Below are 13877 nucleotides of genomic sequence, written 5' to 3'. Positions count from 1 at the left end.
AATACAATAAAACTATAATGTGTTGCTTTCCTCTTCTGACACATCAGCCTTAATATTGAAGCTGATGTTGACACCTCAGAAAAAATTAACAGCCTATCAAATTAAAACAATTAATACATGTCAGCAGTCTAGGAAAGTTGGGCTTAATGTGTTTTGGTTATGAGAAGTGTTAATGGGCCGCTGGATTAGTCAAAGCCCAAATAAAGAAATGTGTTGTGTTAGAGTGTTAATGGGCCGCAAGATTGGTCAAAACCCAAATAATAGCTTCTATTTTGTTGTTTATCACATATGCAAATTTTGGAATAAGATTTACGGTTCATCAAGTAAAATTATAGCTATGGAAAAAGTTTTCTAAAGATATGGTAACTAAAAGAGTTGTTGGGCATAATCTGGATCATATCAAAGTAATTTGCTGAATCACCATAAATTTCTTCAACAAAGAATACAATTTTGAAGTAAAAGTAAAATTTTCCGGAGAGGTATGATGTTTTCTTTGGACAACATAATCATTTTTGTTATTACATATTTTGTCTTTAAATTTATTTGGTTATTTATATAATCATTTTTCCAGTTATTACGTTATCAATATGATTTTTACGTAAAGAAAATCATTTTTTTTTCAAAAATCTCTATACAAAACAAATAACTCAAACCAACATAAATATATATGTATATATATTATAAGGGAAAATTAAGCTAAAAATTTATTTAAATCTTTATAATGATAAATATATATTAATTCAGTTATTTACAACATTATATATATATATATTTTATAAGGGAAATTAAGCTAAAAAATTATTTAAATCTTTATAATGATAATTATATATTAATTCAGTTATTTACAATATTAACTATTAAAATAAAAGTAAAAATAAGTAATTTGTGACGGAACTTAGTTGAGTGATATTTTAGTTTTCTTTATGGATCAGACTTAAAGCATTGTTTAGAATAATAAAATAAGACTTTTGTTGTTTTCTTAAAGTAAAATAAATTTTCCCAAAAAGAAGATACAAGAAAGAAAATTCATAATCTTGTGTTTTTTTGCTAAGAAGATGTCATTCAAGTGGTTACCTTATAAATATTAAAATGTATAAAATATACAATAAAATTTAAGCAAAATCAGAATACTAAATTCTAATTTTTACAAGACTTTTAAATGTTCAATCTTATTTATCTTCAAATATAATTAATTATTAAAAATAGTACGCATATCAACAAATTCCAAACAAATTAAGAAAAACTTACAAACAATATACTGTACAATAAAACACAACAAAATAGTAACAAAAAAAAGAGAAAAAAATAATCTCGTGGCGTAGCGCGGATACTATCCTAGTTAACTATTAATATATACAAACTCATAACGGCACAAGAATCTTCAAGATTAACGTTCCACTTAACAATCCGACCTATATATTTTCCCCCTTATATGTCATCTCGCACGTTACTCAATTTACTCTTAGTATTTATTAGGTCATGTATATTTTTCCTTAATACATGAATCCTTACGTTCCATATATATATGTTTATCACAGATCATGTTGTAAACGTTGATATGATTATATGTTTTGAACAAGTAAAGCTGAAGTTATGAGGTTCTTTTTATTCAAGTAGTATTGTATTTAAAGTTTAGTCATTGAAATGCATGAAATTTAAAATGTGTGTGAAAACAACAAATCAAACGTGTGCGGGTGATAAATAAGTGGTAGAAAAGTTGCTTCAACAAGAGGTATAATTCAACACCCACTACTAGTTTGTTTCTTGGATCCCTTTTTATCTCCTTGATCTCCAGGTGTTAGCTATCTTGAAATTTCTTTTTCCATTTTTTTTTTGTTTGTTTACTTAGATAAGCCTGAAATGTTTTGTTTATTTTTCTTCCCAACTAATCGCAAAATTTCTAAATTCTTAAAGATACAGAAGTAAAAAAAAAAAAAAAGGTTCTCTGATTCGTTGATGTAAAGTTGCTATTAGATCATTCCACACCCACTTGTTCTTTTATCCTTTCTTTCTCCCTCACTAAGTAGTCTCCTTAAGATATTGCTAATCAATATCTGTCTTATACTCTTTTAGTAAAAGAAACTATATCTTTACATTTGTATCACGGAACGCCACTTAGGACCAAGATATGTGTAAAACTGATTGAGCATAAAAAGAAATCAAAATACTATATAGATTTTATATATTAAAAGACCATACAAAAAAAAAGAAAAAAGAATAGTAAATTATAACCGAGTTACTTTAAAAAAATTAAATCATATAAATAATTAGATTTCTTGATCAACTAACGATTTTCTTGTCGGGTAACATAAGTTGCATCTTACGGTTAATGTCCTCGTATATTAAGGATTGAAATGATGAACATTTCCCGTGAATTTTGCATAATACCACCAGTCAAAGATATATATAAACAACAATGTCATTTGTTTAACCCGTTAGCCGGTGAGGCGGTGACTCTCTCTTTGCCTATAGTCTCTACGAAACTAGCAATATGAACATATATAGATATTGATGTCATTGTTGACTTGTTGAGTGCATTAGAATGTTGGGTTTTTTGTGGCGGCAAACAAGAAAGTGATCAGATAAGTCCGAATCTGAACTGGAACTATCAGATTAATGAAGATTCTGAAATTGAGAGAAACATCCAAAATTTGAAGTCTTTGACCTAACAAAAAAAAAAAAACAATCTTGTTTCTTTCCCCTTGTATGTAAAGTAATTCAAGAAAAGCAGGTTATAATCTCACACGACACGATCGAAAGTTAATCAAAAGTAGGTGTTGTTCTCTAATATGTTTGGGCATTAAATAGTAAATATGGGCCATAAACGTTGAAGCCCAATTTCTCTTTTTGTTTGATCATTTCAATTAACATCGCTCTCTCTCTTTCTCTCTTCAGACCTCCAAATTCTTCCCTAATCGTTTCCTTTCAATCTCTCATGTAAAAAGTATCTGTCTTTTTGATTCTGCTTCTTGCGCTAGCTTTTGGGTTTTCTTCGCTTCCCCTCACTCTTCATGTTTTGTTAGGGTTTTGCTTGATTCGATGGGTATTTGTTTAATTTCCTTAGAGAACTGTGAAAGCTGTGTACTTTGAGTTTGAATCCTGTAATCGTTGTGGTGTTCTTATTGCTGTTATGGTAGTGTGATCAGATACATCTTCGATTGAATCTGAAAGGTCTTTGCTTTGAGTTAAAAAGGGGGTTTAGTTAGGTACAAAACCAAAGAATCCCACCGCAAGCTTTTATCGGGTTGTCCTGTTCTCGAGGAGTTGGTGTTGGACAAAAGTCACAAAACTAAAAACAGCGACTTTTTTTGCGGTCGTTCTATGTTGAATTGCCTACCTTACAGAGATTGTCTATACTTTATAGATCTGCTGAGTCAATGAACTCTGGTGAAAATGGGCTCTATAAGATTGTGATCAATGTCCCGTCTGTGAAGTACTTGAACTTTGTTGACTTGTATTTGTGTGAGTTTTGTGCCTGAAGTGATTGACGCAATTGTTAAAGTGGTTTATGAAAGTCCCAAGAAGCTACTTGAATCTCTTCCATCAGTCAAGAATCCCTGTTTATGTTTAACTGCTTCAGTGGTAGTAAATCCCAAATCTCTCTGTTATCTTGTGATTTATTACATCTACACTGTTTTGCTTATGTTTTTGGACATTTTTTTATACACCGTATTGGGTTTTATCATCTTGTTCATTTGGAGCTATGTCAAGACACTTCAGGGTGGTTGGATGCTTGATAGTTCTCCTAAACTACAAGTTCTCAAGTTAAACACGGTATACATACATTCGCCTCAACCTGATGCATTCATTTATCACACTTGCTTCATTGTCTTACGTTATATTTGCAAGGTCTAATACACTATAATTGGTGTTCTGTTAGTGCAATGAACGACCTTGTTTCGTAACGCCCACTGAAGGTCATTGGGGAGGACCAAGGTCAACTCCTGAATGTTTGCGGTTATCTCTCTACTTTTGAGTGGGAATATTACAATGGAAGGGATGAGGAGATGAAAGTAGTGGCGTACATCCTAAAGAACGCAAGACAGTTAAAGACTGCACACTGCAGCTTTCTCCCCTGCGCGAAGGTTGTATTCGAACGAAGAAGAACGATTATTGAAACTTGAGGACTTGGTTTCTCTGCCTAGAGCTTCAAGCTCATGTAAACTTATGTTGGAATGAGAAGAGATTGTAATAGTCTGTTCCAATAAAGCTAGAGGCATTTGGTCTGAAAGTTAGATGTGTTGAGAAAGCTCTTATAGCCTCCTATATATATGTTGTTGCTCTTGACATGTTGTTTCCAAGAAGAAGTTTAGAAGAAGATGGATACAGGGCATTATAAACTACTTGTACAGGCCGTTATAAACTACAAGTTTTACCTTGATTCCTTCAATTATGATTAACTATAAAGCGTAAATACTCTATGTTTAAAAGTATATATATATATATATATATATATAGTGTTAACGTCGGTTGTTGTATTTCGGTTTTTTTAAACCCTGTATTTTTATATTTTATAGATTTATTTTCTCGAGAATAAGAAAATTTTAGGTTTAGGATTTTGATCGAATCTTATGTCTCTAGGGTTTTGTATGAGATTTTGGGTTTTATAATAAAGAGCTGTTTAGCCCTAAAAAGAAGATTCTCGAAACCTATTGCTTATAGACATCACGTTTCGACGCTCAAAGCAAGATCATAACTTGTATTCTAGTTCTCCTCTCCTCGAGATCTTGAGTTCTCTCTGTTTGTTCATTTAGTTTCCGCTCTCCGTCACATCTTCGGGTAGATCTGAGAGGTCGTCGTCTTTGAGTTGAAAGATTTTGATTTAGGGTTCCATATGGACATGATTAGTGATCTGTCCGACGATTTGCTCTTGGAAATATTGTCATCACTTCCTGCCAGAGATATGGTCGGAACAATGCTTTTGTCGAAGCGATGGAAGTTTCTGTGGACTATGGTTACAAAACTTCATTTTGATGATAGTTTTAAGGATTATTACTATGATGATGAGGACGAGGATTACGTTACCGATGGTGAGAAATTTTTTCCTTACAGGAGATTTCGGCAATATGTTGACAAGTTTATGATATTGCACAAGTCTTATGTTCTTGAAACTTTGACGTTCGAACTTGGTCTCGTATCCAGAACTGATGATTTGGCAACATGGATCAGGATTGCAATTGCTCGCCAAGTGCGTGAACTTGAAATTCACCGTTCTAATGCGGATAAAAATGATTACTCATTTACATTGCCATTGGATCTGTATACGTATGATAAGCTTGTGGTTTTGAAACTTTGTGGATCAATTGTTCTGGATGTCCCTTCGGTGGTTTCGCTTTCGTCTCTAAAATCGTTACACCTCTTGAGCGTACTACTGTACCATGATGAAGAATCGCATCGCCGTCTTTTAAAGGGTTGTCCTGTTCTCGAGGAGTTGGTCGTGGACAAAAGTGAAAACTTTGACGTGTCTTCTTTATATGTTTTAACGCCTTTTTTAAAGAGTTTATCTATAGTTAATGAGTATAATAGACAACTCTCTACTGTAGAACATCCAAAATTTGATTGTTACGTAGATGTAATTAACGTTCCGTGTTTGAAGTACTTGAACTATGTAGATATCTATGATTTTGGTCATTCGTGTTTGTGTGAGAATATGCCCGAGGTGGTGGAGGCAAATGTTAAACTTGTCTGCAAATTCCCTGAGAAGCTCATGAGATCTCTTACATCAGTTAAGCGTCTCTCTCTATGTCTACATGGTCCAATGGTAAACAAAAACAAACCTTCTTTAGTTTAAGTCTTTCTCTCATTGCAATATATTTCTCGTGCTTATGTCTCTGAGTATCTCTCTATAGCGTAAGCATCGTATTAAATACAACCAGCTAGTTCACCTGGAGCTATGTCGATGCAGCATAATGTGGTTGGATCTGCTAACTAGGATGCTAGAAAGTTCTCCTAAACTACAGGTTCTCAAGCTCAACAAGGTACCTTTACCCGAACCTAATGCATTCTAATCTCTTTACTCTAATGTCGCACTGTCACAAGTTCTAGATTCATGGTCTGATAGACAAAACTCTGTATTAGTGTCAGGAACCCTTCTATGATTCTCCCATAAAGCCCATTAAAGGCAGATGGGAACCAAGTTCTGTTCCTGAATGTTTGGTGAGCCATCTCAAAATTGTTGAGTGGAAGTATTACAATGGAAGACATGAAGAGAAGAAAGTAGTAGCATACATCCTGAAGCACGCAAGACATTTAAAGACTGCGACCGTATCTGCTCAGGAATTGTCGACGAAAATTCCAACTCCGCAGCGCGAGGAGTTGGTTTCTCTGCCTAGGGCTTCAGCTTCATGTAAACTTGTTCTTGATTGACAAAAAAAAAAACTGAGATAATAATCATGTACTCTGTCTCGCAAGTTATTTAAGTTTTGGCTTGAGAGTTATGAGTTGAGAGCTTGTTTATTTTTACTACTTACTAGTTTCAAAATTTGGTATTAAACATAAACATGAGTTCTTGTTCAAAAATAAAAACAAAAACATATACATGAGTGTATTAAGATTTAAATTTGATTATGCAAATATTATTTTTGGCAAACAGCTTTTGGAAGATGATGTATGTAACTTAGAATGAATAAGATTCATACTAGGGTTGTAATATTGATTTTGAGCCTATACTAAAAGTTGTAATTTTGAGCATATACTAAAAATAATTAAATAGATAATAATCAAACCTCTTTTCTAGGGGAACAACAGTTTGGGCCGTATACGTTTGAAACCAAAACCCGTTTGATCTCTCTCAATGTGGTCCAAAGCACGGAGATATATAATTAACAACCTCATGGCGAAGTATTCTTTTGATTATTCTTCATCGTCTAGGTTTTTTTTGCTTCTCTCTTCTCCTCGTTCGTAACGATTTGAACTTGTTAGGGTTTGTTGTGGTGTTCTAGTTGCAGTTTTGAGAGTGTAATAAGATACATCTTCAACTATATCTGAAAGGTATTCGAGTTGAACAGGGGTTTTTGATTAGTGTTTAGTATAATGGATAGGATTAGTAATCTGTCGGATGATTTGCTCTTGAAGATTTTGTCAGAACTTCCTACCAAAGATGTGGTCGCAACGATGCTTTTGTCGAAACGTTGGAAGCTTCTTTGGACGATGGTTACAAAGCTTGATTTTGATGATAGTGTAAAGGAATACATTGGCAAGAATGCTTACAGGAAATTTCAAGAATATATTGACAGGTTTCTGGTATCGCATAAGTCTCCGGTTCTTGAAACTTTGAAGTTCAACCTTCGTTGTCGGTTTTCCAACGCTGCTGACATGTCAACATGGATCAGATTTGCAATTGCTCGTCGTGTGCGCGAACTTGAAGTTAACCGGTGTCTTGAAGCCCGTTTCATGTCAATCACAGTGCCAGCGTGTTTGTATACATTCGAAAAGCTTGTGGCTTTGAAACTTTGTGGATCGATAAATTTGGTTGTTCAGAAGGAGGTTTGTCTTCCGTCTCTGAAATCATTACATCTTTTGAGGGTGCAGTACGTAGGCAAAACATATCTTGACAGGCTTTTAGCGGGTTGTCCCGTTCTTGAAGAGTTGGTTCTTGACATACGTGAATACGACCCTGAACAGTCTTTCTCTGTTATAATGCCTTCCTTAGAGAGATTATCTATCCTTAATATTAATAAGCATCACGAACAAAACCCTGTTGAGTACACACACTATTTGAAGAGAAAATTTGTGATTAATGTTCCGTCTTTGAAGTACTTAAACTATGAAGATACATTCAACAGTGGTCATTCGTGTTCGAGTGAGAATATGACTGAGTTGGTTGAGGCTAATGTAAAGCTTGTTTGCAAACGTCCTCAGAAGCTAATGAGATCTCTCACATCAGTCAAGCGCCTCTCTTTATGTTTAAACGGGTCAATGGTAAGGAGAAACAAGCCATGTTCTGTGTTTGTGATTTGAATAGTTTGCATTCAACTATTACCCATGTGCTTATGTTTCCAATTTTTTTTTTATGTAGCTTAAGCATCGTATTGACTTCTGTCAGCTTGTTCACCTAGAGCTATGTGGAGGTGGCCCAAAATGGTGGAATTTACTTAATTGGATGCTCCAGAGTTCTCCTAAACTACAAGTTCTCAAGCTCAACAAGGTACATTTATTTCACAACCTGATGCATTCGGTATATTTTCTCACATGTTCATTGTCTTAAGCTCTAATACACTATAATTTTTCATTCTGTTAGTGTAAGGACCGCTGGTTTTGTTCCTTAGAGCCTAATATTGAAGATCGTTGGGTACAACCGAGTTCTGTTCCTGAATGCTTGTTGTTCCATCTCAATACTTTCGTGTGGAAGTACTACAATGGAAGAGAGGAAGAGAAGAAACTGATGACGTACATCCTTAGGAACGCAAGGTGTTTGAAGACTGCCACTTTCTCTGCTTTGGAATTTGAATCGAAGGAAAAGGCAACTAGGAAAGTCCAAGAGTTGGTTTCTCTTCCTAGAGCTTCAAGTTCATGTAAACTTATTTTGGTTTGAGAAGAGATTGTAAAATAGTTTCAACTATTAATCAACTTACACAAATGAGTGTTTTTTTTTCCAACCTCTCGTATTATGAATGAGATTATTTACTAAATTATTTATTTAGTTGGACTATAAATTACAAACTACTAAAAAATTGGCCCATCCGTGTAGCCCAAATCTATTCATATGTCACTCTCACTCTGTATCATTCCAACTTCCAAGTTTTCCAAGTTCCAAATCATGGCTCATTCGAGTAAAAGAAGCATGTATATATCCTTTTGATTCTGTTTCCAGGTTTCTTCTCTTCTCACTCTCTTCATTAATTTCGATTTGGAGCTTTTTAGGGTATCATCCATCGGTATTTCTATGTTACATGTTTTGAAACCCTAAGTGACCTTTGGTATTCTTGTTGAATCTGAAAGATTTTGGAGTTGAAAAGGGTTTAAATAAGACTTCAGTATGGACATCATCAGTACGCTGTCGGATGATTTGCTCTTGAAGATTTGTTCACTACTTCCTACTAAAGATGTATTCGCCACCACGGTTTTGTCAAAACGATGGAAGTTTCTTTGGGAGATGATTCATAAACTTGATTTTGATGACAATTTCGAGCGTTGCATCAATGAAGATTCTGTTAATGGTATCCCTTCCAGTTACGAAAGATTTCTTCAGTTTGTTGATAGGGTTATGGTGTTGCATAAGGCCCCGGTTGTAGATTCTTTGAAGTTCAAAGTTGGTCCCTGGTGCAACTCTGAAGATATAGCACATTGGATCAGAATTGGAATTGTTCGCCGTGTACGTCAACTTGAACTTGAAATTTCTCATTCTGTTGATTATTACGAGTATCATGAATCGATCGTACTGCCGAGGAGTCTCTATGTTTATGCGAAGCTCGAGGTCTTGAAACTCACTAATACCATTCTTTTGGATGTTATCACTAAAGATGTTCGTCTTCCGTCTCTGAAATCGTTACACCTTCTTTGTGTAAAGTACAAAACCTATGCATGTCATTGTAGGCTTTTGTCAGGTTGTCCTGTGCTTAAAGAGTTGGTTATGGATAAAAGTGAAAACAGCTCTCTGTCATGTGTCTGTGTTCTAGTTCCTTCCTTGGAGAGATTATCTATCCTCGATACGTCGGATGAAGATTGTGATTCAAAACTTGTGATACAATCTCCGTATCTGAAGTACTTGAACATTGTACATATATCTGGTGAAGTTGTCGTGCATTGCCCGTGTATATGATTGAATTGGCTGAGGCAAATGTTAATGCTGTTGGTGAATGTCCTGAGGTGTTAATGGAATCTATTGTACCTGTCAAGAGACTCTCTTTGTGTTTATCCATATCCGCTTCAATGGTATTAAGAAACAGTTTCTCTGTTTTTTTCTTTATGATTCTAATTCTCTGTCATTACATTACTCATGTATTTTTTTTTTTTTTTGTCGAGATTCTCAATGCAGCGTGAGGACCATATTGTTTATCATCAGCTTATTCATCTGGAGCTATGTCTAGATGCTTCTAAGTGGTGGGAACTATTTACTTGGATGCTCGAAATTTCTCCAAAATTACAAGTTCTCAAGCTCAACAAGGTACATTTACCGCAACTTGCATTCAGTTTCTTTATGCACTTGTCTTTTTTTTAATCTTAAGTTCCAACTTTTATTTGTATTTTATTAGTGTAAGGAACACTGGTTGAGTAGGGTATACAAGCCTATTGAGGGTTGTTGGGGACAACCGAGTTCTGTTCCTGAATGCTTGTTGAACCATCTCAATACTTTCGAGTGGAAGAACTACAATGGAAGAGAGGAAGAGAAGAAACTGGTGGCGTATATTCTTAAGAACGCTAGACATTTAAAGACTGCATCTTTCTCTTATATGTGTCTTGAATGGAAGAAAAAGGCAATTAGGAAGGAGTTGGTTTCTCTGCCTAGGGGTTCAAGTTCATGTAAACTTGTGTTGGATTGAGAAGAGATTGGTAATATAGTCTGTTCCATGAGAATTACTAGTTCAATTATTAGGATATGGTATGGGTATTTAAAAGGCGTTGGACAGCTCTTATCTTTTTATTTGCTATCACATTTTGTTTTCAAGAAGAAGATCTAAGGAAAATGTAACATAAGTGATGACTATACTCAAGATCTGTCTTGTTTGAGTTCTGAACATCTAAACATATGTTTAAAAAGAGAATAGATTTTCTTATTTTTTTTTTGTTTAAATCATATTTTCTTCTCTTTTTTTTTTTTTTTATGTGTTACGAAGTGACTATTTTTTTCCCAACCTCATCATTGTAAATAATGATTTAAAATCTTTCGATTTATGCTTATTCTACTATTTTTTTCTTTCTCTTTCAATTTTGATTAAATTAGTTATTATATTTTTGTGCTATAAACGTTAAGCCCAAGCACAAGCCCAATACTGCCCAATACTTGATGTATCAGTCTCCTCCTCAGTTTCTATCTTTCGCAGCATCTCTTGAAAGCTTTCACCTTTATCTTGTTGTCTCTCTCTCTCTCTCTCTCTCTCTGATCTGTTGTTCATCTCTCTCACACTCTTTACTCATTGTTTCCTTTCTCAATGTTGTCCAAAGCACGGAGAAACAGAATCAACCTCAAGGAGAAGTATCGGTTCTTTTGATTTTGCTTCATCGTCTACGTTTTTTGGGTTTCTTCTCTTCTCATCGATTTGAGCTTGTTAGGGTTTGTTTTAGTTCCATGGAAGATGCAGACTTTGAATCCCGTAAATAGTTCTGGTGTTATTGTTGCTGTTTTGGTATTGTAATCAGATACATCTTCGATTGAATCTAAAAGGTTGAAAATTTAGGTTTTGATTAGGGTTTTAGAAATGGACAGGATTAGTAATCCTCGGATGATTTGCTCTTGAAGATTTTGTCACAACTTCCTACCAAAGATGTCGTTGAAACAATGTTTTTGTCGAAACGTTGGAAGTTTCTTTGGACAATGGTTCCTAAACTTGATTTTGACGATGGGTTCTATGAAAGGAATGGTATTAGATACACTGAGGATAGTTTTAAGAGATTTCGGCAATACGTCGACAGGTTTATGGTATTGCATAAGTCTCCGCGTCTCGAGACTTTGAAGTTCAATCTTGGTACTTTGTCTAGTACTGATGATATGGAAACATGGATCAGAATTGCCATTGTTCGCCAAGTGCGTGAACTTGAGATTAACCGTTTTCCCGCGGATGATGATAACTCATTCATATTGCCAATGTGTCTGTATACGTTTGACAACCTTGTGGTCTTGAAACTCTATAGAACGATTATTCTGGATGTTCCTTGGGATCTTGAGGTTACGCTTTCGTCTCTGAAAACATTACACCTTCTGAGTGTGCAGTACATGGACGATGAATCCCATCGCAATCTTTTAGCGGGTTGTCCTGTTCTCAAGGAGTTGGTTGTGGACAAAAGTGAACATTGGTCTTTGCCATTCTTCTCTGTTATAATGCCTTCCTTAGAGAGATTATCTATACTTGATGTGTATATAGATGAAAACTACTCTGCTGTAGAAAGACCACCAGTCTTTTCCAACAATAGTGTTGTGATTAATGTCCCGTCTTTGAAGTACTTGAACTATGTAGATATCTATGACTTTGATCATTTGTGTTCGAGTAAGAATATGCCTGAGGTGGTTGAGGCGAATGTGAAGCTTGTTTGCCAAAGTCCTGAAAAGCTCATGAGATCTCTTACATCAGTCAAGCACCTCTCTTTATGTTTATATGGTTCAATGGTAAACCAAAACACAACATATTTTCTGTGATGTGAATATTTTTTTCATTGCGCTATATATTACTAATGTGTGTATGTTTCTGTCTTTCTCTATGCAGCTTCAGCATCGTATTGAGTTCTATCAGCTTGTTCACCTAGAGCTATGTGGATGCAGCCCAAAGTGGTGGGATCTACTTACTTGGATGCTTGAAAGTTCTCCTAAACTGCAAGTACTCAAACTGAATAAAGTACATATACCCTGCCTTCCTGATACATACGGTTTCTTTACTCGTTTTATTGTCTTAAAGTTCTAGTTTCATGGTCTAATATACTATAATTTGTATTAGTGTGAGGAGCGCATTGGTAGTAAAACGAAGTCCATTGAAGGTCATTGGGGACAACCGAGTTCTGTTCCTGAGTGTTTGCTGAGCCATCTTAATAATTTTGAGTGGGAAAAATACAATGGAAGACGGGAAGAGAAGAAAGTGGTGGCGTACATCCTGAAGAACGCTAGAATGTTAAAGACTGCCGCCATCTTTTATTGGGGGAAAATTCCAACTCGGAAACGCAAGGAGTTGATTTCTCTGCCTAGGGCTTCAGGCTCATGTCAGCTTCTTCTGGATAAAAAAGAAAGAAAGATTTAGTAGTCTATTCAAGCTATTAAGATGTGGCATGTTTAATAATGGAGAGAAAACTGCATATCAGTCAGTGTATGAATTCCCCCTCTACTGGTTTTATTCTCAAAATGAAGGAACTGTTGATTAAGTTAGTTATTATCATAATTCTCCGGTCTTTGTTCTATGTTTCGCACTTGCAGCATCTTTGAAAGCTTATGCCTTTTTTTCATCTCCCTTTTATCTAGTTGTGGCTTGAGTTCGAATTCACGCAAGGAACCAAACCATCTCTGTCTTTCTTTTCTTTTTGTTGTGATTCAAATATTTGTCATTTGCACTACTACTCATGTAGTAGTGGTTCTGACATTCTCTATGCAGCTTCAGCATAATATTGACTTCTATCAAGCTCGTCCACCTGGAGCTATGTGGATGTTGCCCAAAATGGTGGGAACTACTTACTTTGATGCTCCTAAGTTCTCATAAACTACAAGTTCTCAAGCTCAATAAGGTAAATCTGCAGTTCTCTGTTCACTTATCTTTTTTTCTTTCTTTCTTAAGTCGTATTTCTAAGGTCTCTTTACTTTATAATTTGTATTTTGTTAGTGTAAGGAACGCTGGTTGTGTTCCATAGAGCCTATTGAAGGACACTGGGTAAAACCAAGTTCTGTTCCTGAATACTTGTTGTTTCATCTCAATACTGTTGAGTGGAAGTATTACAACGGAAGAAGGGAAGGGAAGAAACTAGTGGCATACATTCTAAAGAGCGCAAGGAGTGACTGCATCTTTCTCTAATGGACTTAAAAAGGAGTTGGTTTCTCTGCCTAGGGGTTCAAGTTCATGTAAACTTATATTGGATTAAGAAGAAATTGAAATAATCTCTTGAAGATTTGCTCTTACATTTTGTTTTCAAGAAAACGATCCTAGGAATATGTAACAGAGTGATGATGACAAATTTCTTTTCTCCTGATTAAAAGGCTTGCAATTTTGATTAAACTAGCTATCATATATTGGGCTAGAAACGTT

At 35.1% G+C, this 13877-nt stretch overlaps 3 protein-coding genes, 1 long non-coding RNA gene and 1 pseudogene across 6 annotated transcripts; all 5 read left to right on the top strand.

Annotated features, from left to right (window-relative positions):
• Nucleotides 1-2832: 2832 nt before the first annotated feature.
• LOC104733282 (uncharacterized) lies at nucleotides 2833-4414 on the top strand. 2 transcript variants are annotated; one of them, XR_015582900.1, is made up of 3 exons: nucleotides 2833-3582; nucleotides 3712-3774; nucleotides 3881-4414. It is a non-coding gene; the product is annotated as an uncharacterized LOC104733282 (long non-coding RNA). The 2 variants fall into 2 exon arrangements; XR_015582899.1 differs by lacking the exon at nucleotides 2833-3582 and having other exon boundaries at nucleotides 3632-3774.
• A 112-nt stretch (nucleotides 4415-4526) lies between these two features.
• On the top strand, nucleotides 4527-6573 carry LOC104755931 (putative FBD-associated F-box protein At3g50710). Its single transcript, XM_010478419.2, has 3 exons — nucleotides 4527-5761; nucleotides 5850-5978; nucleotides 6079-6573. Exons 1-3 carry the CDS (start codon nucleotides 4835-4837, stop codon nucleotides 6364-6366), a joined length of 1344 nt encoding a protein of 447 aa, XP_010476721.2. The 5' UTR covers nucleotides 4527-4834; the 3' UTR covers nucleotides 6367-6573.
• A 281-nt stretch (nucleotides 6574-6854) lies between these two features.
• Nucleotides 6855-8597, top strand: LOC104755920 (putative FBD-associated F-box protein At3g50710). The gene is made up of 3 exons (XM_010478408.3): nucleotides 6855-7920; nucleotides 8018-8146; nucleotides 8240-8597. The coding sequence occupies exons 1-3, from the start codon at nucleotides 7033-7035 to the stop codon at nucleotides 8531-8533; spliced, it is 1311 nt and encodes a 436-aa protein (XP_010476710.2). The 5' UTR covers nucleotides 6855-7032; the 3' UTR covers nucleotides 8534-8597.
• A 180-nt stretch (nucleotides 8598-8777) lies between these two features.
• On the top strand, nucleotides 8778-10485 carry LOC104755909 (putative FBD-associated F-box protein At3g50710; annotated as a pseudogene).
• A 445-nt stretch (nucleotides 10486-10930) lies between these two features.
• On the top strand, nucleotides 10931-13847 carry LOC104733270 (putative FBD-associated F-box protein At3g50710). Of its 2 annotated transcripts, XR_002035388.2 has the most exons (5): nucleotides 10931-12262; nucleotides 12360-12488; nucleotides 12588-12950; nucleotides 13233-13362; nucleotides 13458-13847. XR_002035388.2 is itself a non-coding variant. In XM_010452866.3 (3 exons), exons 1-3 carry the CDS (start codon nucleotides 11438-11440, stop codon nucleotides 12882-12884), a joined length of 1251 nt encoding a protein of 416 aa, XP_010451168.2. In that variant the 5' UTR covers nucleotides 11210-11437; the 3' UTR covers nucleotides 12885-13019. The 2 variants fall into 2 exon arrangements, 1 of the variants encoding a protein (XP_010451168.2); XM_010452866.3 differs by lacking the exons at nucleotides 13233-13362; nucleotides 13458-13847 and having other exon boundaries at nucleotides 11210-12262; nucleotides 12588-13019.
• Nucleotides 13848-13877: the final 30 nt, after the last annotated feature.

The sequence above is a fragment of the Camelina sativa genome, chromosome 2, assembly GCF_030686135.1.
Source record: "Camelina sativa cultivar CO46 ecotype springtype chromosome 2, ASM3068613v1".
Taxonomy (NCBI): domain Eukaryota; kingdom Viridiplantae; phylum Streptophyta; class Magnoliopsida; order Brassicales; family Brassicaceae; genus Camelina; species Camelina sativa.
This window is presented reverse-complemented; position numbering and strand designations above follow the sequence as displayed.